The sequence below is a fragment of the Rhinoraja longicauda genome, chromosome 25, assembly GCF_053455715.1.
Source record: "Rhinoraja longicauda isolate Sanriku21f chromosome 25, sRhiLon1.1, whole genome shotgun sequence".
In the NCBI taxonomy this organism is placed as follows: Eukaryota; Metazoa; Chordata; class Chondrichthyes; order Rajiformes; family Arhynchobatidae; genus Rhinoraja; species Rhinoraja longicauda.
In genome coordinates this window covers 13,500,118-13,526,135 of record NC_135977.1, presented here as the reverse complement: position 1 = coordinate 13,526,135, position 26,018 = coordinate 13,500,118, and the positions used below count along the sequence as shown (strand labels likewise).

General features: G+C 46.8%; 2 protein-coding genes across 4 annotated transcripts in view; both read left to right on the top strand.

The window, feature by feature from the left end:
* Positions 1-3,054, top strand: part of dgcr2 (DiGeorge syndrome critical region gene 2) — a 29,149-nt gene extending 26,095 nt beyond the window's left edge. For both annotated transcript variants that reach the window (XM_078421281.1, XM_078421280.1), the window contains 2 exons: positions 818-1,057; positions 2,586-3,054. In XM_078421281.1, coding sequence (XP_078277407.1) covers positions 818-1,057; positions 2,586-2,803 — 458 coding nt within the window. In that variant the 3' untranslated portion in view covers positions 2,804-3,054. The remainder of the gene's footprint in view (positions 1-817; positions 1,058-2,585) is intronic.
* A 5,184-nt stretch (positions 3,055-8,238) lies between these two features.
* pik3ip1 (phosphoinositide-3-kinase interacting protein 1) lies at positions 8,239-19,171 on the top strand. Of its 2 annotated transcripts, XM_078421457.1 has the most exons (5): positions 8,239-8,537; positions 9,174-9,296; positions 10,435-10,629; positions 14,781-14,859; positions 16,209-19,170. In XM_078421457.1, the coding sequence occupies exons 1-5, from the start codon at positions 8,348-8,350 to the stop codon at positions 16,411-16,413; spliced, it is 792 nt and encodes a 263-aa protein (XP_078277583.1). In that variant the 5' UTR covers positions 8,239-8,347; the 3' UTR covers positions 16,414-19,170. The 2 variants fall into 2 exon arrangements, with proteins under 2 accessions (XP_078277583.1, XP_078277584.1); XM_078421458.1 differs by lacking the exon at positions 9,174-9,296 and having other exon boundaries at positions 16,209-19,171.
* Positions 19,172-26,018: the final 6,847 nt, after the last annotated feature.

Genomic DNA, 26,018 nt, shown 5'->3' with positions numbered 1-26,018 from the left:
GTCTTGTATCACATTCCTCTGCACCAGCACGTTTCTCTGAGGACATTTTTATGGGTTTCTACTGTGCACTCCGTCCCTTCCTAAACCATTTGTTGTAAATATCCTATCAACTAAACTCTACATACTTTTCCATTGGGATTGTTCCCATGTTTTGTTGGAGGCACCTTGAGATTTGTTCTGAGTTAAAACTGCAGGATTTTTATTTGCTGAGCCAGTTTGGCTCCTGACTTAGCTACGCCTCTTGTGTTTTTCTTGGCTTCAGTGCTCCAAAGTCCTTGGCCTGTTCCCTGTATTTTATTTTAGGATGCATCTTGAAACTGATCATTAGACCAGTCTATTGATCACCAGGGCCTTGGTTTCTCGATATGTAGTCATTGTCAAATTTTCTTTCCTAAATTTCCTGAAGGTTTGAGACAGATTTGTGTTAAAGGTTCAGTGTAAATACAGATTTTCTGAGAGACAACTTCCTCTTGTCCAACAAGGTTATTTGAGTCAGACCTCTGGAATCTGTACCTGTTATGACTTGATCTGGGTGAGAGGGGTGGTGAAGAGGACCTGGGAGAGTGGGAAGGGGTACCTGGGATAGTGATGGGGCGAAAGGGAGTGGGCAGTGGAGCCAGGGACAGTGGAGTTGATGGAGGAATGAGGATTTAAGTTGGGAACATTGGAAATGGGGGAATGGGGAGGTATTTTCACATAAAGCAGCATGAAAGAGAAAGGTTGGGTTAGTTAGCTGTTCTATGTGTAGTTGGTAGGCATTTGCTAGCACTGAATCTGGTCTAGTATTTGCAGCTGATTTTTCGGTTTACATTCACAGTGCATCATTTTAACCTCGCCCGAAGCAGAATGCCAGGCTTTGATTATGGCCCAGATAGCCTTGGATCAGGCCTAACTCCTCTGCATCTCTCTGACGATAGTGATGGAGGAGCATTCCACTTCCATGATCCCCCACCTCCATACACTGCTTATAAATACCCAGACATTCAGCATCCTGATGACCCACCCCCTCCGTATGAGGCATCCATCAATCCAAACAGCATGCTTTGTGTAAGCCCAGGTAGGTCCAACTTCATCTCTCTGTAAGATGATTCTGAGCAGAATGGTATATGGTTTTTATCCTTCTATCATAGCCTCATTATCTGTAAAGGGTAGCTAAAGAGATTAGGCAAGTATGGTTCAGAGTGTGAGTCAAATCGTGGAATTAAGAGTGGGGAAATTCTGTGGTGACAATGATTTAGAAGATCTGATGGTCCAATCTCCTGGACTATGGTATGCTCGAAGGATATGGCACATTTCTTCAATACTGGATCTATTTATTCATTTAGTTCCTGCTGACACAGTATACCCCCTGCCCCAGTACAATAGGTCTGAAGAGGGATCTCAACCCAAAACAACATCTGTCGATTCTCTCCACAGATGTTGCCTAACCCACTTAGTTAATCCAGCACTATGTTTTGCTCAGGATTCCATCATCTGTAATGCCGTGTGCCTACAGTTTATCCGTAGTTGCCCTTGGGAAGGTGGTTATGAGCCTCTCCCTTGAAACGCTGCAGAATTTGAAGGCATTCACACATTCCTGTTAAGTGGCAAGTTTCAAGACACTCTGCAACCAAGAGGGGGACCTACAGGTTCCTTCCCTTGCTCGACTAGGTTGTAAGGTTATGGGTTTGGATGGTGGTTTTAGATGGGATACCTAACCTCTGTTACTCCATATGTATAGGGTTGGAACAGTTACATGTCTGATCAGTATTAACCCAGCATAATTCTAGCCTGTAGAAACAAGCAACTGCTGATGCTAGTTTACAAAAAAACAGACAAAGTGCTGAGTAACTCAGCGTGTCTGGCAGCATCTCTGGAGAACGTGGATAGATGATGTTTCAGATCAGGACCCTTCAGGGTAATTGTGGCCTGGATGGAATAATTTGCATGTGAATGAGGACAGCTTTGGCAACATCCAACAAGCTTGCCACCATCCACAACAAGGCCGAATGTATGATCGGTTCCCACTGGTTCAGATAGTGGGTTAGAGACTTGAGCGTGGGAAGTTGTATTCAGTTGGGGAGAGTTTTAGAAATAAAGGAAAGAACTGCATTTACTGCTTTTCCCCAACTGTGATTTTACTGCATGGAAGAGCTGACACCAGGCCAAGTCAACAATTGTTATCTCTAAGAATGTTAAGACTGTTTACAACATTGTTGTGGTGTCTGTGTTTACTCTGACCGCACCTTCTGAAGCTGTGGCCTTCGTTACGAACACCAAAATGGGTGCACATCTTACAGATTCCTTTCCAAATTGCACGCTGCCCTAATTTGGAAATATTTCGCCATTCTTCCTGCCCAAACCTTCCCCATGGCTTGGTCTAAATACTGAATCTCCCTCGCCAACAGTGTGGGAGTGAGTATGTCACCAGAAAGTTTGAAGGAGACAGTTCACCTTCGAAGCAAGTGGGGATGGGCAATGCCCTTATCCTGAAATATGAGAGCACAATCTAGCTGCTCCAGAGACCATCAGAAGCCCTGCAACGGTCTCTCTCCGGCCAGTATTTTGTTGTGCGATACCATTAAAGAAATGTCTTTTGTTTTCAGATGGTGGTCCTGGGCAGGTGGTGGGACAGAGCAGCCAGCTCCCTGTAGCCGAGACCGTCATTGGAGAGCCGACTGATGTGAGCAGCTTCACTCTGAGGGCTGCCACGGAGGACCTGCAGGTGTCGGCTGGCAGCAGTACCTTATTGGTGCCACACCCCATCCACCCAGAGAGTGCACTGAGTCGCAGCAGTCACTCCTCAGTAAATACAGTGGTATAAATTGGAAGGGAGGGCGATTAATCATTGTTTTATTGAATTTGGGCAAATGTTTGCACAGTGCTATATTGACAATACCAGTCAGAAGACTTAACAATACTTCGGTTCTGGTCTCCAGCAGATTACCCTGTTTTGATGAATGAGTTGATTATTTGTGTATATATTGATGATGGAATGCAGCACGTTTCCCAGTTCACGGGTATCGTAGGACTTTAGAACCCTAAACGGCAGCTGTTTTTTTTTTTTGTGTTTTTTTTAAATAGACTTTGCATACAAATACAGGGCTTAGAATCAAGAGGCTGGAAGAGACGTGAGGGATAGGTGGTTCTGTGTGCATCGCCAACCTGTGGGACAAGCAAGGCTCTTGGACTGGGAGTGGACCAGGCCCAGTCCTTGGCAAGTGCCGAGCGACGTCTCCACACAAACAGAAGTGTAACTGATGAAGCCGGCTGGTGCTGTTGCTCGGAGTGGCCTATATAATACGAGGGTGAAAGGTAGGTGGGTGTACTTGTCACTGGGAGGGGAGCAGAGTCACAGGACATTTGGGGCGGGCAGGTGGTGTGATTCTGGGGCTAGCGTGGAGTCCTGGGAGAGGTTGTAACAGAGTCCTATGTGCACTTTGGTGGAGGGTGGTATACTGGGAGGTGGGTGGGGGTGAGCAGAGCCCTAGGATGGGGTACAGGGTCTGCAGCACTCCATGACGGAGTTGATGGTTTACAGGTTCTGTCACAGCGGGAGGGGTTACAGCCTTGGTCAGTGGGGGGGGGGCTGCACGTCCTTTCACTCCATGAGGGTGGGGAGAGGTCTCCACTCCCATTCGCGCTCGCGGTGAGCGTGCGTGATCAACTCTGCGACACATGGCAGGGGCGTTACAGCCTCCCGTGTAGGTGGATTGGGTTAAGGGCCTGAATCAGGGGTAGTGTCCCACAGTGGGAGGTCTGGCTCAGTTGTATTTTTTAGCAGTACTGTATCAGTACTAATGTTTAATAAGCTGCGAGTGGAGGGCTGCTGACTGGGCCAGAGTGGCAGGAGGTCCTGTGTATTACAGAGTGCACTCGCAAGCACTTTCTCTATTCTCTGCTCCCTGCCCCTGTTCCCTCCCCTGGAGCTTTTCACTGCTGATGATATTGATCATTGCAATGGTGCAGTCAATATTGAAATGTCAACAATGTTGATGTGGTCTAATGATCACCTACATTGATGTGATTGATATGAATCAATGCTGTTAGTGCTGTATATTGATGTGGTGGCTGATAATCATGTTGATGTGATCTGGTGATGCCTATCAATGATTTTAATGTTGGTTGATGTGATTGCTGGGCTTTCTGTTGATCTGGTTGCGGTAGCCAATTTGTTGGAATAAAATCCATTCAAATGGGGTTTTGGGAATTCTGCACTGTCTTTGTATCGGCTGGTCATGGTCTCTCCCTTCATTCCCTCAATTGTCAAATAAACACAGAAATGTGCACACCTGCTCACAACCTATTCGAACACCGCAGTTAACAGACATTTGTAGTTTGTGATTTGAACTTTCTGTGGCAGTGGAAAGATTTTGATACTCGGTGGATACTAAGTAGACAATAAATTTGATACCATTATTAGGGTCTGTGTGTTTGTTCAGAATTTTCCATTTTTCACTTGTTCTTTCATTGCATCATGTAAGGACTGATTCAATGTCTTGTACTTCTGTTAACAAAATGAAATGCCAAATAAATTCTGAAGTGGAGATGGCTTTGTCATGATATCTTGCTGTCACTTCCTGTCAACATTTATCCCACGTTCATGAAGACAACTGTTGGAATCTCCGCACGTCTCCCTGGACTGAGCCCAGTTGATGGTTCTACATAATGCTGTCATATCGAGGCATGCAGTTGGTTTATTTATGCAACTATTGGCAGTTACTAACTAGAGTATAAGCTCTCGGTATGCCGAGTTTAATTGAGAATAACACAACGTTACACACTGGACCTTAACCCAGAGATTCTGCTGCAATGGACTTTTAGTGAGGGGCTTTGGGTAGATGGAGTTGGGAATTTGTGGGTAGATGGAGGTGGGAATTTATGTGTAGATGAACTAAAATTGAAAGTGAGTTCTGAGTGAGACTGTGGCTCTTGGATCAGACTACAGAGGCACATTGGATCCATCATTGAACCATGGTAGGGCTCATCGTATTGAGGGATGGACCAGCATGGGGTAAAGTTGGATTGAGCTTTTGCATATTCCTGTGAATGGGTACACATTGGAATCTAATGTGAGGATTCGGATGATATTCAGTGCATAGATATCTTCTCTCTATACATGCTCCCCCTTGGCCAAATCATTCAAAGGCACGGCATTTCTTTCCACTGCTATGCCGATGACACAGCTTTACCTCCCCCTGAAACCCAACAACCAGTCAAATTTAAACAGCCTCTTACACTGCCTTGAGGACATAAAATGTTGGATGGCACAGAACTTCCTCCAATTAAATGAGAGCAAGTCTGAGGTCATCCTATTCGGCCCCCCCGACTCCATCAAATCGATAACAGGCAGTCTTGGAAGTCTATCCTGCCTAGTCAAACCGCATGTCAAAAACCTCGGCATGATATTTGACTCTGCATTAAAATTTGATAAGCAAGTCAACGCTGTGGTAAAAGCCAGCTTCTTCCAACTTCGAACCATAGCTAAAATCAAACCTTTCCTCCAATTCGACGACACAGAAAAAATCATTCATGCTTTCATTTCCTCCCGCCTAGACTACTGCAACTCCCTATACACTGGGATCAGCCAATCTTCCCTGTCCCGCCTGCAACTGGTCCAAAATGCCGCAGCGAGACTCCTGACGGGTACCCGTAAAAGGGACCACATCACCCCGATTCTGGCCTCTCTCCACTGGCTCCCTGTACGGTACAGAATCAACTTCAAGCTCCTCCTATTCACGTATAAAGCCCTAAATGGACATTCCCCCCCTACATCAAAAATCTTCTAACTCACCTCTCTAACTCCAGGTCCCTCAGGTCGGCCGACTTGGGGCTACTCACTATCCCGCGGTCTAGGCTTAAGCTCAGGGGTGACCGCGCTTTTGCGGTTGCAGCTCCTAGACTGGAACAGCATCCCTCTCCCCATCAGAACTGCCCCCTCCATCGACTCCTTTAAGTCCAGGCTCAAAACCTATTTCTACTCCCTAGTGTTTGAGGCTCATTGAGGAGGCGCTGTGAACTGTTTGCATGCTACTGTATGTTTCTTTTTTTTTCCTTAGTACCTAATCAGATGTACAGCACTTTGGTCAACGTGGGTTGTTTTTAAATGTGCTATACAAATAAAATTGACTTGACTTGACTTATCCCTCAGAAGCCTCTCCAGTAATTTAAGCTCACTGCTCTATAGTTTCCTGGCTTTTCCTTGCAGACCTTCATAATTGAAAGCACAACATTATCCGCAGTCCAGTCATTCAGCATCTAATGATTCATACATCTCAGAGAGGGTTCCTGCAATTTTTTCACTAGCTTCCCATAACAGCCTTGGATAAATCTTATCAGACTCAGAAGGTTCATCAATCTTCGTATGCCTTAGGATGTCTAGCACCTCCTCGGTGGTAATACGGACTGTCCTCTAGATATCTACATTAATTCTCTCAAGTTCTCCAGTTTTCATGTTTTTCTCCACAGTAAAAGCAAAGGTGTACTCATTGGGGACCTTGCCCATCTCCTGAGTCTCCACACACAGTAGACTGCTTTGGTTTGTGAGAGATCCTATTCTCTCTTTAGGTACCCTCGTTTCCTTAATTAACATACAATCTCTTTGGATTCTCCTTAATTTTATCTGTGAGGTTGTCCCCTTTTTATCCTCCTGGTTTCTTTGTTAAGTATGCTCCTCGGTCCCCTAAACTCCTCCAGATATGCACCTTGATCCCAGCTGCCTATATCTGTCCATGCCTCCTTTGTCCCCAACAAGTCTCAAAAGCATCTCAGTCTTTGGACATCTCTTTACCCACGAAGATTCTGCTTTTTAGCAAGTAGGTCTGAAGAAGGGTCCTGACCTGAAATGTCACCTATCCATGTTCTCCAGGGTATTGCTGCCTGACCCGCTAAGTTATTCCAGCATTTTGTGTCTTTCCTTGGTATACCAACATCAACAGATACTTATTTCTACTTTAGCAAGTTCCTGTCGAATACCATCAAAATCTCCAGTTTTGTGGGGGTTTATGTCTAGATATAAACGATATCAGCAGTATGTGAAAATGTACAGTAGAGTTACTATATTCAACTGTGAAATTAACTAAAGATGTTAAAACATAGAAAATAGGTGCAGGAGTAGGCCATTCGGCCCTTCGAGCCTGCACCGCCATTCAATATGACCATGGCTGTACCTGCCTTCTCTCCATACCCCCTGATCCCTTTAGCCACAAGGGCCACATCTAACTCCCTCTTAAATATAGCCAATGAACTGGCCTCAACTACCTTCTGTGGCAGAGAATTCCATGTTGGGGGTGGGGAGGAGAGGGAGGGTGGTGTAGGGAAATTAATGTAGTGGGAGTTTACGTTAGAGAATAATTATATCTCAAACGATTTACACGGTGTAATTTGTAGCTTTTGGGACAGCATGGTGTGATGAGGAAGACTATTGAAAGGCTGCCTGACATTGAATTCCAAATTAGAAGTTTGTATAAATAATAACAGGAAATTGGGCGTGGAATCCAATTGACTTGCTTAGATATTAATTATTCACCACTTGCAAATGAGTCATGGAGAAGAAACCATTCTAGATGTTGGGAAAATGTCCTGAGAGCACATTGCAAAGTGGCAACCTAATCCTGAGATTGCATGGTTTTAACACGGAATGAGAGGAAACGGGCATAGTATATTTAATGTAAAACTTTGCGCCTCAAGGGCTGCAGATGACTGTCTCTGAGGTAGATTCGGTTAAGAGGGTCTCCTTGTCTGCTAAACCATTCGTGGATTCATTGGCACATTTGGACACTGGGAGTAGTAGCGGCCACCCGGCACTGCGCCTGGGGTCCCGTGGGCCACGGTTCTTCGGCACAAGACCAAGTATTTTTCAAGTGCGCCTCTCCGATTAGTTGTGGGGCTGGATTTGGATCGGCTGCAGGACCTTGGGTCTGGGCTTGGATTGGGTGCGGGTCACCGGGCTTGACATTAATAATCAATGTGCTGGAGGAATTCAGCGGGCCGCGCAGCATTGTCTGTCCACAGACGCTGCCCGGCCCGCTGCTATTTGCTGCACGTCCCACCATCAGCTCATCTGCGAGGCGCAGAGTCCGCGCTCCCATTGGTTGCTGGGCGCAGAGTCCGCGCTCCCATTGGCCGTTGGGCGCAGAGTCCGCGCTCCCATTGGTCGCTGGGCGCAGAGTCCGCGCTTCCATTGGTCGCTGGGCGCAGTAGTCTCACGCTCCCATTGGTTGCTGGGCGCAGAGGTCCAGCTGTGATTGGTTGTCGGGCCGAGGGGTTGGTTGTTTATCTCCGGCTGAGGGTTTGGATTGGCTGCTGGGCGGAGATTGCTGGTTGGTTGCTGCACTCTGTGTCCTGATTGGGCGGAGCGAGGTTGTTGATGAAGGAGCGAGGTTGTTTACAAGTTGCAATGGATCCCAGCGGCGACTCTCCGGGGAGCGGGGACCGCAGCAGCAGCAGCAGCGCCCGGGGGACGGGGGACCGCGACGGTGGCGTCGCCCTCCCGGGCCTCAAGCTGGCAGCGCTGCTCCTGCACTTACTGGCGGTGGTTGGAGCTGCCCCGCGACCAGGTGAAAAGCCGTGAGGGGCCCGGAGGGGGGAGAGGAGGGGAGTGGAGGGGAGAGAGAGAGGAGCAGGAGGAGGAGGGGGTGGAGGGGAGAGAGAGAGAGAGGAGCAGGAGGAGAGGGGGGGGGGGAGAGAGGAGCAGGAGGGGGAAGAGAGAGAGAGGTGAAAGGGGGAGGGGGGGAGAGAAGAGAAAGGGGAGGGAGGAGGAGGAGGGGGGGGGGGGGGAGAGAGGGAAAGGGAGGGGGTAGGGGAAGAGAGGGGAGGGGAGTAGAGAGGGGGGAGATTAAACCTACTAATCACAACTCCCCACCAACAAATCACAACTCTCTCTCCTTCCCCACCAACAAATCACAACTCTCCCTAACATCCAAAACCTCTCCATCAGACCCTTCCTCGTCATTGATGCCTCCCCATCCGACCTCACCGCCACTCTTTGCACTCCTACTTTGTCGCATCCCATGCCCCCTCTCATCCTAACCCTCTCTCAACCCCACTCAACTCCCTCGCCCCTTTGCTTTGACTTTCCCTCCTGTCTCTTCCTCTCCCGCACATTTCCACCTTCTCCCTAAGGCATATGCCCCTCCGCCCCCTCCCCTCCCCAATGCTATGATTGCTCATCATTTTCTGTTAATTTGTTGCAGAATGTGTACCTTCCAATGGAACTGATTTAAGAGCTGAGCAGCGTATTACGTCAGGAGTAAATTGTACGAACTTGGTGGAAAGCAAACAGGATTTCAACTTGACTCTGTCCCAAAACAGCACAGGTATTGGGTGTTAACCTGGCTTTGGAGAATGTTGTTATATTAATATCAGCCCTTGGGTTTTGGCAAAATCCTTGTAAATCTTCTCTACACTCTCTCCAACTTAATGGCATCTTTCCATTAATGGCCTCAAGTCTTGTACAACTGGTGCATAACATCTAAACCTCTATACTCAATTCTCTGACTGACGAAGGCCAGCATGTCAAAAGCCTTCTTTACCACCCTGTCTACCTGCGACGCCACTTTCAGGGAATTTAATGCTAGTGATCTCACATCCGGCTGTTCTACAACACTCCCCAGGGCCCTACCCTTTACTGTGAAGATCCCACCCAGGTATGTGTTCCAAAATGTAATGCTACATATTTATCTGAATTAAACTCCATTTGCCATTTCTCAGTCCACCTGCCTAGCTGATCAAGATCCCACTGTAATTATTGATAACCATCTTTATTGTCTATGGTATCACCTATTTTGGTGTCATCTGCAAAATTACTAATCATGCCTTGAACACTCTCATTCAAATCATTAATACAGATGGCAAACAGCAATGGGCCCTGCACCGATCCTTGAGACATACCATTCGACACAGGCCTCCAATTCAAAAAACCTTCTACCATCACCTTTTCACCTTCCTACCATGATGCCAATTCTGTGTCTAGTTAGCCAGCTCTTCCTGGATCCCATGCATTCTAACCTTTAGAGCAGCCTACCATGTACATTCTCCCTGTGACCACATGGGTTTTCTCCAGGAGCTCCGGTTTCCTCCCACACTCCAAAGACATACAGGTTTGTAGGTTAATTGACTTTGGTAAAAATTGTATATTGTCTCTAGTGTGTAGGATAGTGCTAGTGTATGGGGTGACTGCTGGTCGGTGCGGATTCCATGGGCCAAAGGGCCTGTTTCTGCGCTGCATCTCTAAAGTGTTAGCCTAAAGTGGCGCAGACTGGGACCACAAAGGCTGGGGTTGGGCTTTAGGAGGCACTGACTGGAGGTGGGTTATATTCCCAGGATAGGATGCATGGAATGATCTTGTAGAATGGAGATCAAATAGTTATATAATTGAAGTGTTAGATTAGGAAATTCAAGCCGAGATGTATTCAGTGCCTGCTCACCCATTCCTCTGGCTTGCATTTGTGTCAGGGGCTTCTGTGAATGAAGACCACAATGAGACGACCAGGGAGCCGGAAACGGTGAAGCCTGGAGTGAGTGCGGCTCAGACTGACGAGCAGGTGAAGCCGCCCTCTGGCCGTGAGCCCGGCGTCCAGCTACCAGTCAGTGGCGGTACCTCACCCGTGAGGCAGCCTGCAAAGCGGAAACGAGACCTTGGAGTTCTAGGTACAGTCTCTGCACTCTAATACTAGCATGGTTACAGGAGGGGGCCATTCGGTCAGTCGAATCTGTGCCAGCTCTGTAACAACAACACTGCTTGTTCTACTCCCCTACGCGTTCTTTCTGCTACTTGTCCTGCGTCCTTTTGAACAATGAATCAGCCCTCACTCTATCCCTGGCAGTGCATTCTGGCCCCCAATCGCATGCCCTGTATAATTTATTTTCCCTAATGTTATATTTGATTCTTGCTGGTCAACTTCATTTGATGGCTTCTCATTCTAGAACCCTCTATCTATACCCCTCATGATTTTAACGTAGCCCTTTCAGATTCCCCCCCCCCCCCCCCCCCCCCAGTGCTCTGTACCAGTGAGAACACCTCAGCGTCTCCAGCCTTTGCACATCACTAAAGTCCCTCATCCTTGGAGTCATTTTGCAAATCTTGTCAGCACCCACTCTGGAGTTTAGTTTATTTGAGAGATACAGCACAGAAACAGGCCCTTTGGCCCACCAGGTCCGCACCCACCAGCAATCCCCGCATATTACCACTATTCTACACGCACTAGGGACAATTTTTACATTTACCAAGCCAATCTACCTACATACCTGTACGTCTTTGGAGTGTGGGAGGAAACCGAAGATCTCAGGAAACCCACGAAGGTCATGTGACTACTTACAGACTACAGGAGGAGGCACATCTTTTCTGCAGTGTGGTGACCAGAACCGCGGTCCATCGTGGCCTCACCGAGGCTTTATAAGTTGGACCCAGACCATCTTGCATTTGTACTCGGTACCCTGGTTAATGTAGTCATGCATCCAATGTGCCACCCCATCTACCAGTGCTGCCACCTTCAGGGGTCTTTTAGACTTTACTTTCACATTGCTTTGTACCTCATGGTGTATAGTCTACGCTGTTCGACCTCCCAAAATGAGCATCTCATTAGACTTATCAATATGAAATGCCATCTGCCATTGCCTCGTATTAATATTATTCTGTAATCTAAGACTTCCTCTTCTGCATCAGTATCATCAATTGTCGTGCCATCTTCAAAATGTTCATATGCAAGTTGCTAAATGTATATAACAAACAGCAAGGTTACCACCACAGACCCAAGAGACACCACTGGTCGTAGGCTTCCCATCAATGGCAACCGTCCACCCTCTGCCTCCTATTACCACACCTGTTTTTGATCTATAGGCAATAGACAATAGGTGCAGGAGTAGGCCATTCAGCCCTTCGAGCCAGCACCGCCATTCAATGCGATCATGGCTGATCACTCTCAATCAGTACCCCGTTCCTGCCTTCTCCCCATACCCCCCTCACTCCGCTATCCTTAAGAGCTCTATCCAGCTCTCTCTTGAAAGCATCCAACGAACTGGCCTCCACTGCCTTCTGAGGCAGAGAATTCCACACCTTCACCACTCTCTGACTGAAAAAGTTCTTCCTCATCTCCGTTCTAAACGGCCTACCCCTTATTCTTAAACTGTGGCCCCTTGTTCTGGACTCCCCCAACATTGGGAACATGTTTCCTGCCTCTAATGTGTCCAATCCCCTAATTATCTAATATGTTTCAATAAGATCCCCCCTCATCCTTCTAAATTCCAGTGTATACAAGCCTAATTGCTCCAGCCTTTCAACATACGACAGTCCCGCCATTCCGGGAATTAACCTAGTGAACCTACGCTGCACGCCCTCAATAGCAAGAATATCCTTCCTCAAATTTGGAGACCAAAACTGCACACAGTACTCCAGGTGCGGTCTCACCAGGGCCCGGTACAGCTGTAGAAGGATCTCTTTGCTCCTATACTCAACTCCTCTTGTTATGAAGGCCAACATTCCATTGGCTTTCTTCACTGCCTGCTGTACCTGCATGCTTCCTTTCAGTGACTGATGCACTAGGACACCCAGATCTCGTTGAACATCCCCTCTTCCTAACTTGACACCATTCAGATAATAATCTGCCTTTCTATTCTTACTTCCAAAGTGAATAACCTCACACTTATCTTCATTAAACTGCATCTGCCATGTATCCGCCCATTCACACAACCTGTCCAAGTCACCCTGCAGCTTCCTCACAATTCACACTACCCCCCAGCTTAGTATCATCTGCAAATTTGCTAATTGTACTTTTAATCCCTTCATCTAAGTCATTAATGTATATCGTAAATAGCTGGGGTCCCAGCACCGAACCTTGCGGTACCCCACTGGTCACTGCCTGCCATTCCGAAAGGGACCCATTTATCCTCACAACATGCCCTGAATTCCACAGGTTCCATCCTTTTGCAGCAGTATTCTGTGAGGGGCCTGATCAAAGGTCTTACTGAAGTCCATGTAAACCACATTAACCACACTGCCCTTATCAACATAGTTACTGCTTCAAAAAAAATTAAAATAAATGTAGTCAGACATGATCTCCCACCACCTACCATGAAACTATTCTTCCTCAATCCATGGCTTTCCAAATAGAATCTTAACCCTCAGAATTCTTTCCATTATCGTCCCTACTGCTGACATTAGACTAGCTAGTCTGTGACTACCAGGATTATTCTTGCTGCCCTTCTTGAATCAAGGTGCACATTTGCTGCCTTCCATTCATCAGGTGCTTCACCTGTCGCCAGAGGAGATTTAAATATCTTGTCACGGCCTCAGCAATCTCCTCCCTTGCCTTCTATATAACATCCTGGCATACCTCATCAGGCTCTCTGAGTTTATCCACCTTTATGTCTAAGAAGACATCTAATACTTGATCTTATTTAATAGCTAGAATTTCATTAGTCCAACTGAAATCTCTATCCACAATGTCTCCTTGGTGAATACAGGTTGGGTGATGCAGCGGCAGGGTTGCTGCCTTGCAGAGTCTGGGGTTTGATCCTGACCACAGGTGCTGTCTGTACGGAGTTTGCACGTTCTCCCTGTGACCGTGGGGTTTTCTCCGGGTTCTCCTGTTTCCTCCCACATTCCAAAGACATGCAGGTTTGTAGGTTAATTGGCTTCTGTAAATTGTTCCTAGAGTGTAGAATAGAACAAGTATGCGGGGTGATTATTGGTCCGCAAAGACTCGATGGGCCAATTATCAATTAACCGAACACACACGATTATCAATGCTCTTAAGTTCATCTGCCTTGCCAATCTGGCTGCTTGTGCTAAACTAGATTCCATTTTGCCTTCCAGTCCTAGTGTGTCTTGTTTTATGCCCATGTCTGTGTATACACTGAACAACCTTCTCTTCTGTGTTTGTCTGTACATCGCACTGGCTGTTTTTCTACTCATTGCACATTCCTCCTGCTAGTTTATTTAAAATGTCCTCAACATCATGAGCAAAGATATTGGACCCATCCTCGTTCAGGTGTTTGTGCAATTGCACCTTCCACAAAAATGTCCTGAAGAAGGGTCTCGACCCAAAACGTCACCCATTCCTTCTCTCCAGAGATGCTGTCTGTCCCGCTGAGTTACTCCAGCTTTTTGTGTCTACCGTCTATTTAAACCAGCATCTGCAGTTCTTTCCTACACATGCTGACCAGGTGTTTGTCTAAGCTAGTCCCATTTGCCTGCATTTGACTCGTATCCCTCTAAACATTCCATATCCATCTGCCTGTCCAAAAGTCTTTAAAGTTTTGTTGAACCCGCCTCAACTACTACCTCTGGCAGCATGTTCCATACGCCCACCACAAGCTGTGTGAAGAAGTTGCCTATTGGGTTCCTATTAAAGCTTCCCCCTCTCATCTTAAACCTGTGCCCTCTTGACCTTAATTCCCCAATCCTGGGAAAACGTGTGTGCATTCACCCTATCTATTCCCTTCATGATTTTGTACACCTCTGTAAGATCACCCCTCAGTCTCCTGCGATTCAAGCAATAAAGTCCTAGATTGCCCAATTTTTCCCCAAGCTTAGTCTCCTGTCCTAGTGTTGAGCACTGGAGGTCTGCCAGATTATGTTTGACCCAGACCCAGCTACATGTTTGCTCACAAGTATTGACTCTACGCTGTGTTTGGTCACCAAGTAACATTGTTCAACACAAGATCTCATTCAGAGGTATTGAACCTATAGAACTGGAGATAATGCCATTATTTCTAAACTCTTTACCCCCAGGCTCAGAAAAGTCTGCCTGTGACCACCCAGCTTTTCCCCTTTTCCACATTGGTTTATTTTTCAATCCTAGGTCAGGCTATGGCGATTGGAATGATTATCATCATCATATTTTTGGGTTCTGGCATCACAGTGGGCTACATCTACAAACGGTAAGGACAAGCTTCCTGGACTGACTGGAAGGTGTGTCATCTGGTAGTGGGATGCAGTATTGGGCTAGGAGACCAGGGTTGATTCCTGTTGAAGGTCTCAGGTCTGATGTCTAGCCATGGCTCCTCTTCCAAACGTTGGTTCTTGCCTCACCACTGGCTCCCGGCCTGAGCTCGTGTCCAGCCACTATTGACTGAGTATCGGCTGGGCGTTATTCCAGTGGGCTCCACCTGGGCTTCTGGTTCCCAAGTATCAGTGTGCTGGTCAAGAAGTAATGGAGGTGTAGAGGCTGGGTGGAGTGTGGGATGTGACATGAAGGCAGAGGCTCAGCTGTGACAGTGTTGAACGGTGCAGCAGGCTTGCACCGGTTCTACTCCTGCTCCCATTCATGGCTGAGTTCCCATGTCACGGCACTCCCGGCCTGCCCCATGCCCTTTGCTTCTCGGCTGCCTGGCCTTTGGCCCCAGGCTGGCCGTAATCTGTCTGACCACAGTCAACCCGCTTCACTTTGACTCCACCTTCATTGCCTTTGCACCATTAAAGCTGCTGCTGCTGGCATCTGCTGGACAGCATCTCTTCCTTGCATCCCGAATCCCAAGGGACGCCGGCTTGAACAGATCTGGTGGACAAGTCGGGCTTTGCTGATGCATATCCACTGGAGCAGCTGGCAGAGCAGGAAATCTGGACTGCAGTCCCTGTCCTCTCCACATTAGGGGTGGCATGGTGGTGCAGAGGTAGAGTTGCTGCTTTACAGCGCCAGAGACCTGGTTTAGATCCTGACTAAGGGTGCTGTCTGTATGGAGTTTCTATGTTCTCCACGTGACTGCATGGGTTTTCTCTGGGTGCTCCGGTTTCCTCCAACAGTCCAAAGACATACAGGGTTGTAGGCTAATTGGCTTGGTATAGTTGTAAATTGTCCTTGGTGTGTATAGGATAGCATTAGTGTGCGGGGATCCATGGTCAGTGTAGACTCGGTGGGCCGAAGAGCCTGTTTCCGTGCTGGTTCTCTAAACTAAAGTAAACTATAAATGTCTCCAGTAGCAAACAGACAGGGATCTTGGATCACTACGTCACAGCTACTGGACGTATCCACTGTCTGCCTTCCTTTGGGCTAACACAATTCCTACGTGAATGTAATGGCTCTACCATCAGTAATGGTCCCTTCAGCCGAGCTAATCCCTGGGCTCTGGAATGTCTCCCCTTGTAGCCGACCACTGACCAAGCTTTGGCTCCCGTCCCTCAAGTTCGGCTCGGAGTGAAATGCTGCCAGATAACCAAGCGCTGCATTAAAGGTACTCGATAAACGGATGTGGCTGAGAGATTAATGGGGCTTGGTACCGTTTTATTGCAGAGGACAAGCTATAAAGAAGGAACAGGAGCAGCGAGCACGTGAACAAGAGATCCAGCGAATCATGTTGCCATTATCGGCCTTCACCAACCCCAGCTGTGAGCTGGAGGACGAGGTGACAGTGATGGTGAACCCTCAGGCACAGATCGGGGAAGACAGTGAGGTGGACAGTTCTCTTGCGGCTGCCACCGGCACTCCTGGAGCTTGAGTTTAGGCGCAAACCAGTAGAAAGGATCTCTGGCTGTGGACTCTGACGAGAGATCAAGGTGGCTTTGTGAGCCGTGCTTGAATCTTTATAACATGTCGCTGGACACACAACTCACCTTGACTACTGGCGCACTGTGGAATTTGACTTTGCTGGAAGGATCAGGCCATGTCTGGGTGTTGGTAATCAATGCATGAAGAGCGTTTAGCAGTATCCAGCAGCAACTCATGTGATGGCTTTGTTTTATATTTTAGGCTGCATTTTTAAGCATAACCTGGGTTTGGACTCGTGAATGGTAAACAGCTTGTTGCGAGTGTTTCAAACTTTAATATTGATATTTCTAGGAGTGGGGGTTGGAATTACTGTGTGAAGTATTGTACGCCATAAGTGGAGAGGGCAACACAACCGGGTTTAAAGATGGGAGGGCAGGGGGATGCAGGGTGTCTCCGTTCAGTAGGATGATGATTGATCAGCTCCTTATCCCGTCCTTCCACTCGTTCCCCACGGTGCCCAGGAATCTGTCGATAAACTCTAAATGCCCTGCGGCAACATTGATAGAAGCTCGTCTCATCCCTGGCCAGCGGCCTAGTTCTGTCACTCTGAGTCCTTGTTGCAGACACTCCAGTGGGGGAAGCGCCTGAGCTTCCACTTGGCTCAGCTCCACAACCCCTGCTCTTGGGATGAACCCTCCACATCCCAGGGATCAGTTGAGTGTTTATCAGTGTATCCCTGCTTTCAGCACAAGAATTTCACTCCTCAGGAAAGGGTACTGAAGCTGAACAAAATCCTCCAGCTGCAGCCTCTCCAAAGCCTCAGCAATTGCACAAGAGCTGCATTCTCGGTCCTCTTTGAGCAAAGGCCTCCAGTTTTGGAATCACTGATCACCTGCTGTTAACTCTCAGGGATTTGAGATCAGGGATTTGCCTGTCCCAGGCAAGTTTTTTTGCTTTTCCATTTTTCACATTTGACCCCACCCTCCCTTGCACTCAGTCAGCCCCTCCCTATCCAATCACAACCACACTATGTCCCTCCCCACCCCATCCTCACATACAGCCCCTCTCCCCACCCCATCCCCACATACAGCCCCTCCCCACCCCATCCCCACATACAGCCCCTCTCCCCACCCCATCCCCACATACAACCCCTCTCTCCACCCCGTGGAATGCCCCTCCCAGCACCGCCATAAACCAGCCCACCCTTTAATCCTTCATGGTTTTCACACTGCAGAGGAGCTACCTCTGCACCAAGCTACCTCCGAGCTGTGGAAGTAATTGACGGAGCTGGTCTGGTGAGTTTCTACTACAGTTTCTACTGCAGGATTGCATGTGCCAAAATTGTGGACCTAGCCCAGAAACGCAAAGGCAGTGGATGGGAACTGAGCTCCCCAAATCTGCTACCTCTTACCCAGAATGATGGTGGACATTTAAACAGTCAACTCATGACAGTGGCAGGGTCTGGCACTTGATATAAAAGATGACTGTGAAATATTCACAGCCTGCAGGGGTGGAGTACCCGATCCTCCTCTAACTGCCTTCACAAGGAATGGCTGTGAGCTCAGACACAGCATCCCTCATTGGTGCTGAGTACGTGCCACAGAACCGGCCATCTCTTAACTCAACCCAGGGGTTCACTACAGTTCCTCAGGACAATGCTCTGGGCCCATCTACCCGCTCAATATTATCCCTCCCTCTCAAATTGCTGCTCTCCCCTAATCTGTTTCACATCCCACTCTCTTCATGGTGGATATTATGGTCTGATCCAACCCTCCCACCACAGTCTAAGGGCTCTGACCTTCACATTGCACATTGTAAACCTAGACCTGTTTCACCAGTTTATGACTTAAATGACCATGTTGTGCTTTCACAAACTTGCGCCATAAGTTGTAAGTGGCTTTATAAACTGAAACTTCCATAACAAAATAGCATGATTAACTAACCTTTAAAATGGGGACACATTTTATGAAGTTGCTGCCGATGTGAGGAACAAAGAGAAAATGCGAGGGAACACACCCGAGCCGAGACCACTGCCAGCCCTGCCTCTCACACCATCTAACTCAAGAAAATGATTAATCACCGCCTTTATCAAAGTAGTAGCCATGAAATGGTGGTGGGGGGTGAAATTGAATGTCCAAGTAGAGAGGCAGCACAACCAGGCATGAAGTTGGGAGGGGAAGGTAAGCAGGGCAGCTCCATTCAACAGGATCAAGGTTGGGGCTCCTTTGGCCATGCCCAATAATCTGGATAAACTCTAAGCATTCTGTTCCCAACACTGACAGTGTTGTCTGTTGCTTTGCCTCCTGTTTGGGGGACTTCACGGGGAAGGGGAAAATGTCTCAACGTCCACTTGACCAAGCTCTGTGACCACTTCCCGTATTTCAGTGAACGTGAACCCTGCCAAATCCTGGGAATAATGGATGGTAACGAGCAGCTCATCTCCAGGGCAGCCCTCTCCCATACAACGCACACCGCGCCCCACCCCCAATGCAGCACTGCCTCTCCACCAACACGCTCCCCACCCCGCCTCCCCAAAGTCAGTGTCAAGGAGCCCCTGAGAGACGGTGTCGAGGACACCCAGGTGCTGACCGACAGTTAATAAATGTGCTGGAAAATCAATTTCAGGTATTACCTGTGGGCTTTCTGCTTTGGCACCTTCTCCGTAATTGGAGCTCTTAAGTATTCAAGAATGTTCCTAATTTATCCAGGAATATGTCATAGAACATTCTGTTAAATTTTTTATGACAATGTAATGAAAATTTTGTTTTTAAAGAAACTGTGTTGTGGTGCTTTTTGAGAGGAGGTGAAGGGAGGAAGGGGGCATGCGGTGGAGAGAGCGAGCTGGTGGGTTTGGGAGGAAAGCTGAGCCTGTGGGGGAAGGATATAATGAAAGGGTGAAAATGAGAGAGCAGATGGAAGAGGACGAGAGTGGCTGCACTGGAAGGTAAGGTGGTGTGCGGGCATGAGGAATAAAGATGGTGTGCCTGGACATGGGGGGTGGGGGCAAGGGAGTGAGGAAGAGTGAAACAAGTGTGTCTATGTGAAATAGAGGGGGAGTGGATAAGATACTGCAAGGATAATGGGTGGGCTTGAGAGGATGGAGAATGATGCCAAGAACAGCCAAGCACAGGAGAGTGAGGGTGTGCAAGAGTAGGGAGAGGTTTTAGTATTAGATACGGGAAGGAAACAGGCCCTTCGGCCCACCAAGTCCGTGTCGACCTGCGATCCTCGTGCATTGGTATTATCCTATACACTAAGTACAATTTACAATCTTTACCAAAGCCAATTAACCTGCAAACCTGTACGTCTTTGGTGTGTGGGAGGAAACTGGAGCACCCGGAGAAAAGCCATGCAGTCATGGGGTGAACGTACAAACTTCATAAAGACAGCACCCATAGTCAGGATCGAACCGGGGTCACTGGCACTGTAAGGCAGCAAATCTTCCACTGTGTCACTGTGCTGTCCGGATGTGTAAGAGAGGAATGTAAGTGGGAGGAGGTTAAATGTGATGGACATAGTGAGCACCTATTGAAAATGTATGTTAAATGAAAGGAGGGGTGTGAGTGCTTGAGAGGGAGGGAGATTGAAATAACATGGGTGGGAAGGCATTTGATAGAAGGTGCGAGAGGAAAGCAGAGGGTGAGAATGTGAATGATCCATCAATCTGGCCCATCTGAGAAATCAACACCCCTTCAGGGCACTGAGCTCCACCAGATGCCAACAGCACGGGGTGGGAGTGAGGGGATTGTCCCGAGGTTGCTGGGGATCTGCCCCAGGGCACGAGTGCAGGAGGTTTGGGTAAACAGAGTAGAGCACCACTGGAGGGATTAGTAGCAGCAGTCAGGATGGGGTCGCACGAGGGAGCAATTAGCTGGCAGAGTGGGATGGGGAGGGAAGATGGAAGCAGTTGAATGAGGAGGAAGGAAGGGAGATTTGGCGAAGTGGAAGAGTTGAGAAGTTGTGGGGTGTGGGTTAATGTTTGCTTGTGTGTGTGCATCCGTCCATCTGGATGCTGGTCCCATGCAGCAGAGGTTGGTCTCCACTTGACCCCATTGTCAATGGGCATAGACTTTGCTTTGTCACATGAGAGTGAGGTGGACCTCAACACATCCTCTGGCTCTTTTGGTTCCTAACAGAAACCTGCTCTTTTCCTGGTTACCCTCATATGGTCATAAGTGACAGGAGCAGAATTAGGCCATTCAGCCCATCAAGTCTACTCTACCATTTAATCATGGCTGATATATCTCTTCAAGAGAGAGATGGATAGAGCTCTTAAGGATAGCGGAGTCAGGGGGTATGGGGAGAAGGCAGGAATGGGGTACTGATTGAGAATGATCAGCCATGATCACATTGAATGGCGGTGCTGGCTCGAATGGCCTCCTCCTGCACCTATTGTCTAACCCTAATCTCCTGCCATCTCCCCATAACTACTACTAATCAAGAATCTATCCCTGCCTTAAAAATATCCATTCACGTGGCCTCCACAGATTCACCACCCTCTGACTAAAGAAATTCCTCATCTCCTTCCTAAAGGAATATCCTTTAATTCTGAGGCTAACGACTAGTCCTAGACTCTCCCACAAGTGGAAACATCCTCCCCACATCCACTCTATCCAAGCCTTTCACCATACTCTCAATATACTTATGAAATGTTTTGAGAATATCTTTAATCTTATCTCCCAGTGATATTTCATGGTTCTCTTTGATCTCCTATTTTCTTTTAAACATCCCCCTCACTCTGTACTCCTGAAGGGCCTTCCCCATTTTCATTGCTGTATTCTTACAAAATGCTTCAATTTATTAAAAATCAAAGCCCTGATATTCTTTGACGTCCAAGGTTCCCTGGACTTGCTCTTCACCTATAGGAGTATGTTAGCCCCTAATTCTCACAATGTCACTTTTAAAAGACTCTTGTTTGCCAAACATAGGTTTACCTGCAAGAAGTTACTCCCAAGTCTGAATTTGGTAGCTCCTGCCTCATGATTAGAGGCAGGATTTTGCCATAAATGCCATGTGCCTTTTTTGATGATTTCAGCAAGATAATGCCTTTATCATGATCGAGTGCCTAAATCAGCCTTTTTTTGCCGTGTTAACATAACTTACAAGAAAATTTCCACCACCGGGGGCGCCACCGTCGGTCATTCATTCGTGGGTAGTGGACGAGGCCCCAGTCTTTTACAGTTAGGCTGTAAGTGGGTGTTAAGTGGTGATTGGAGAGGGATGGAAGGATCCAGTCTTTTCAAACTGAAGTTAGGCTGTGAGTAGGTCAAGTCAAGTCAATTTTATTTGTATAGCACATTTAAAAACAACCCCCATGTTGACCAAAGTGCTGTACATCAGTTCAGGTACTAAGAACGAACACACAATGGCACACAACCATAACAGCACATACATAAACAATTCACAGCGCCCCCATCAGAGGGCCTCAAACGCTAGGGAGTAGAAATAGGTTTTGAGCCTGGACTTAAAGGAGTCGATGGAGGGGGCAGTTCTGATGGGGAGAGGGATGCTGTTCCACAGTCTAGGAGCTGCAACTGCAAAAGCACGGTCACCCCTGAGCTTAAGCCTAGACCGCGGGATAGTGAGTAGCCCCAAGTCGGCCTACCTGAGGGACCTGGAGATAGAGTGGTGGGTTAGAAGATTTTTAATATGGGGGGGGCAAGCCCGTTTAGGGCTTTGTATGTGAATAGGAGTGAAGTGATGTAGGGGAGAGGGGAGGGGGTACCAGGGTTAAGTTTCTGTTTATCAAACCTGCAGTAGCACTCGTTTGGGTCGTTGGTCAGCTGATGATTGTCCAAGGAGTGGGAGGTTTTCCTCTTGTAGCTGGTGATTTCTTGCAAACCCTTCCAAACTGAAGAAGCTGAAAACTTGCTCTTCAACTTCTCAGAGTACCTTTCCTTGGCAGCTCTGATTCCGCTTCTCAGCTTGTACTTGGCCTGCCTGTAGGTCTGCATCCCCGCTCCTGTAGGATCTACCGCTGCAAGCGTCAAAATGCTTAAAGTCAAGTCAACGCCTTGTAAAAAAACTGAACGATTTGGGGAGAGTGTATGCGAGTTATATATTCTCTACAGACAACTGTGTGCTGTTTTGCAAATCATGTGAGAAAGCAGTGAATCATGAGAAGAAATATTTCGTTTCCCAGCATGTACAGACAGCTAAACACAAATCGGCAGTAGAGAAACTGAAGGTGGCAAATACTCAAGCTTGTCTCCTCACTACATTTACTGCTGGCTCCAGTCGCAAAGCTGAGTTTTCGAGTGATCTGTGCAACGCATTCATTGATGCTGGAATTCCACTGTGGAAATCAAATCTCTCAGTTTTTTAGAGAAATACAGAGGAACATATACCGAGCGGGTCATCATTACGGAAAAATTATGTTGACAGCAACTTCGACATTGTTTTGCAGAAAATTAGAGATGAAGTTGCATGCAACAAAATATGGATTTCAATAGACGAGACAACCGATGCTGTGGGGAGATATGTTGCCAATGTGGCCAGCGGTACATTTGAGGCAGGTCAACCAGAAAAGGAGTATTTGTTGACATCGGAAGTATTGGAGAAGTCAAACAGCTCAACTATTGCTCAGTTGTTTACATCTTCACTTGCTATACTTTGGCCAGAAGGTATAAAACACGAGAATGTTCTTCTGTTTGTGACTGATGCAGCTCCGTACATTAAAAAAAGCTGCTCGTGCTCTTAAAGTTTTATTCCCCAAAATGTTGCATTGAAAATCTTCCTCAAAGCACCGTCACGTGTGCAGTTGTTCAAGGAAATGGCACCCGAGATTCCGCTACCTCCTCAGCCCGTTTTGACTAGGTGGGGTACATGGCTCTCTGCTGTACTCTATTATGCTGCAAAGTTTGAAAAGATTAAAGAAATCGTCAACTGTTTTGAAGAGGAAGAATCTGCTGCAGTCAGGATCGTCAATGAAATCATGCAGAAAATGTCCCTCCACCGGGATCTTGTGTTTATTGCTTCCAATTTTGAAAACTTCCCACAAGCTATCATTTCCCTTGAGAAATGTGGCGAAACATTAGTGAATAACTTACAGGTTTTCAACAAAGTAACTGATGATATTCGTAAAGTTCCTGGCGATGTAGGTAAAGACACACAAGGGAAATGTGAAAGAAGGATTTTAGGTAACAAAGATCTTGAAGAAATACAAAACATAGCTAAAGTTCCCAAAGGTAGTTGTTATGTACAAGATATCAACATGAATATAGAGTCTGTTTCGGGTATGCACCAGTGACATCAGCTGGGGTAGAAATAAGTTTTTCACAACTGAAGCATATTCTGTCTGACAGATGGCATAGTTTAACACCAGATAATTTGGAAAAAATGTTAGTAATTATGTGCAACCAGGCAACTTTGGTCATTTAATGTAGTATACCTTTATATTATCATTTTAAACCATATTTTAGTGGTGGAAATACATGCCTTTTTATGTCAATAAATGCCTTTTTCGTGCTTTTTTTGTAATTTTATTATGCCTATTTCAGAGATTTTTAGCGCCTAAACATCCTGGCTCTACTGCTATTGAAATCGGTCTCCAAATTCAGACGTTTAATTCACAGACTTTCCTCGTGCTTTTCATAGCTTCTTACAAACATCAAGAATGTTTTATTGCCATACGTCCCAAAATACAACAATGAAATTCTCTCTTGCAGCAGCACAACATAAACATAGTACTCTGTAAACACCATAATAAACAACAAAAAAGTTCAGTATATAATAGTGCAAAGACAGAAACAATACTCCCAAGTCTATGCAGTTCAGAGTTTATTTGGAGGTTGTAGTGTTTAATAGCCTGATGGTTGTAGAGAAGCTGTTCCTGAAACTGGACGTTAGTTTTCAGGCTCCAATACTACCTTCTCCATGGCAGGAGTGAAATGAGTGTGTGGCCAGGGTGGTGTGAGACTGTGACAAATCTGTTTTGGAAGTAGCAACTCTATTCGATGGACCCGGCCGTGTTCACCACTATTTGCAATCGTGAGCGCTCGAGTTGCTGAACCAGGTCACGATGCAACCATGCTCTTTACACTTGTAGAAGTTCAGGAGAGTATTCGTGGATATACCAAATCTCCACAATCTTCTAAAGAAAAATAGGTTTTGAAGGGGTTTCTTTGTAATTGCATCGATGTGCTGGGTCCAGGACAGATCTTCAGAGATATGGATGCCCAGGGAGTTAGACGCTTTTGACTTTCTTCACAACCACCCCGTTGATGAAGACAGGTTTGTGGATCTTCGACCACCTTCTTCCAAAGTCAACAATCAGTTCCTTGGTTTTATTGGCGTTGAGAGCAAAATTGTTGTTCTGGCACCATTTGGTCAGCCAGTCGATCTCCTTCCTATACTCCCATTCATCGTCATTTGTCTAACAGCAGTGGTGTCGTTGACAAATCTGACGATGGAGTTCGAACTGTGTCCACTCCACTGTCGTGAGTATAGAATGAGTAGAGCAGGGGGCTGAGCACGCATTCGTGAGGCACTCCTATACTGATGGTTATCAAGGAGGAAGTGTTGCTGCCAATTCGTATAGATTGAAGTCTGTTGATGAGAAAGTTGAGGATCCAGTTGCAGAAGGATGTGCAGAGACTCGGAGCTTTGTAACCAGTTTGGAGGGGATGATGGTGTTGCATGCAGAGCTGTAATCTATAAACAACAGCCTGACATATGTGTTTTTATTGTTCCAGTGCAGTGGAGAGCCAGTGTGATTGCATCCTCCTTTGACCTGCTGTGGCGATAGGCAGATTGTAGTGTGCCCATGTACGTGTTGAGGTCGGAGTTAGGGTGACTATCCAAAGTGATGATGATAAACTTTGAAAATCAAAATAACGGCTGAGAATTTTCAACATGCAAAAAAAAAAAACCCCACTGGAAACAGCGATCAAGTTAATTCTGTGAGAAGAGAAAGAGCTACCATTTCAGATAGAAGAACTTTCGTCAGAACTGGTAAAACTTTTCCTGGCTTTGTGGGAGATAACGTAAGCAAGAAGTATAAGCAAATTTGTGAAATAAAATTTGTTAAAACTTCCACCAAAATGCTTTGACAATGAGATTAGCTTTTCTCATATTGAACCAGTTTATCAATGCTGTGGAATAGATTGATTATTTATACTGAAGGGTTGCGACCTGAAACGTCACCCATTCCTTCTCTGCAGAGTTGCTGCCTGTCCTGCTGAATTACTCAGCATTTTGTGTTTATCGGTGTAAACCAGTATTTTTCAGTTTCTTCCTACTCTCATAATTATACTAGCAAAAGACTCTCGGAAGAATGGGAACAGAAGTTCTAGAGGGGAAAAGAAATTAAGGGCAGGGCCAATTGTGACCGATGTGAGAGGGGAGGTAAATACAGAAGTTAAAGTGTTGTACTTAAATGCGCGTAGTATAAAAAATAAAGTGGATGAGCTTGAGGCTCAGTTAGTCATGGGCAAGTATGATGTTGTAGGGATCACTGAGACATGGCTACAAGAGGACCAGGGCTGGGAACTGTATATTCAGGGGTACACAACGTATAGAAAAGACAGACAGGTGGGCAGAGGGGGTGGGGTTGCCCTGATGGTAAGGAATGATATTCATTCCCTTGCAAGGGGTGACATAGAATCAGGAGATGTT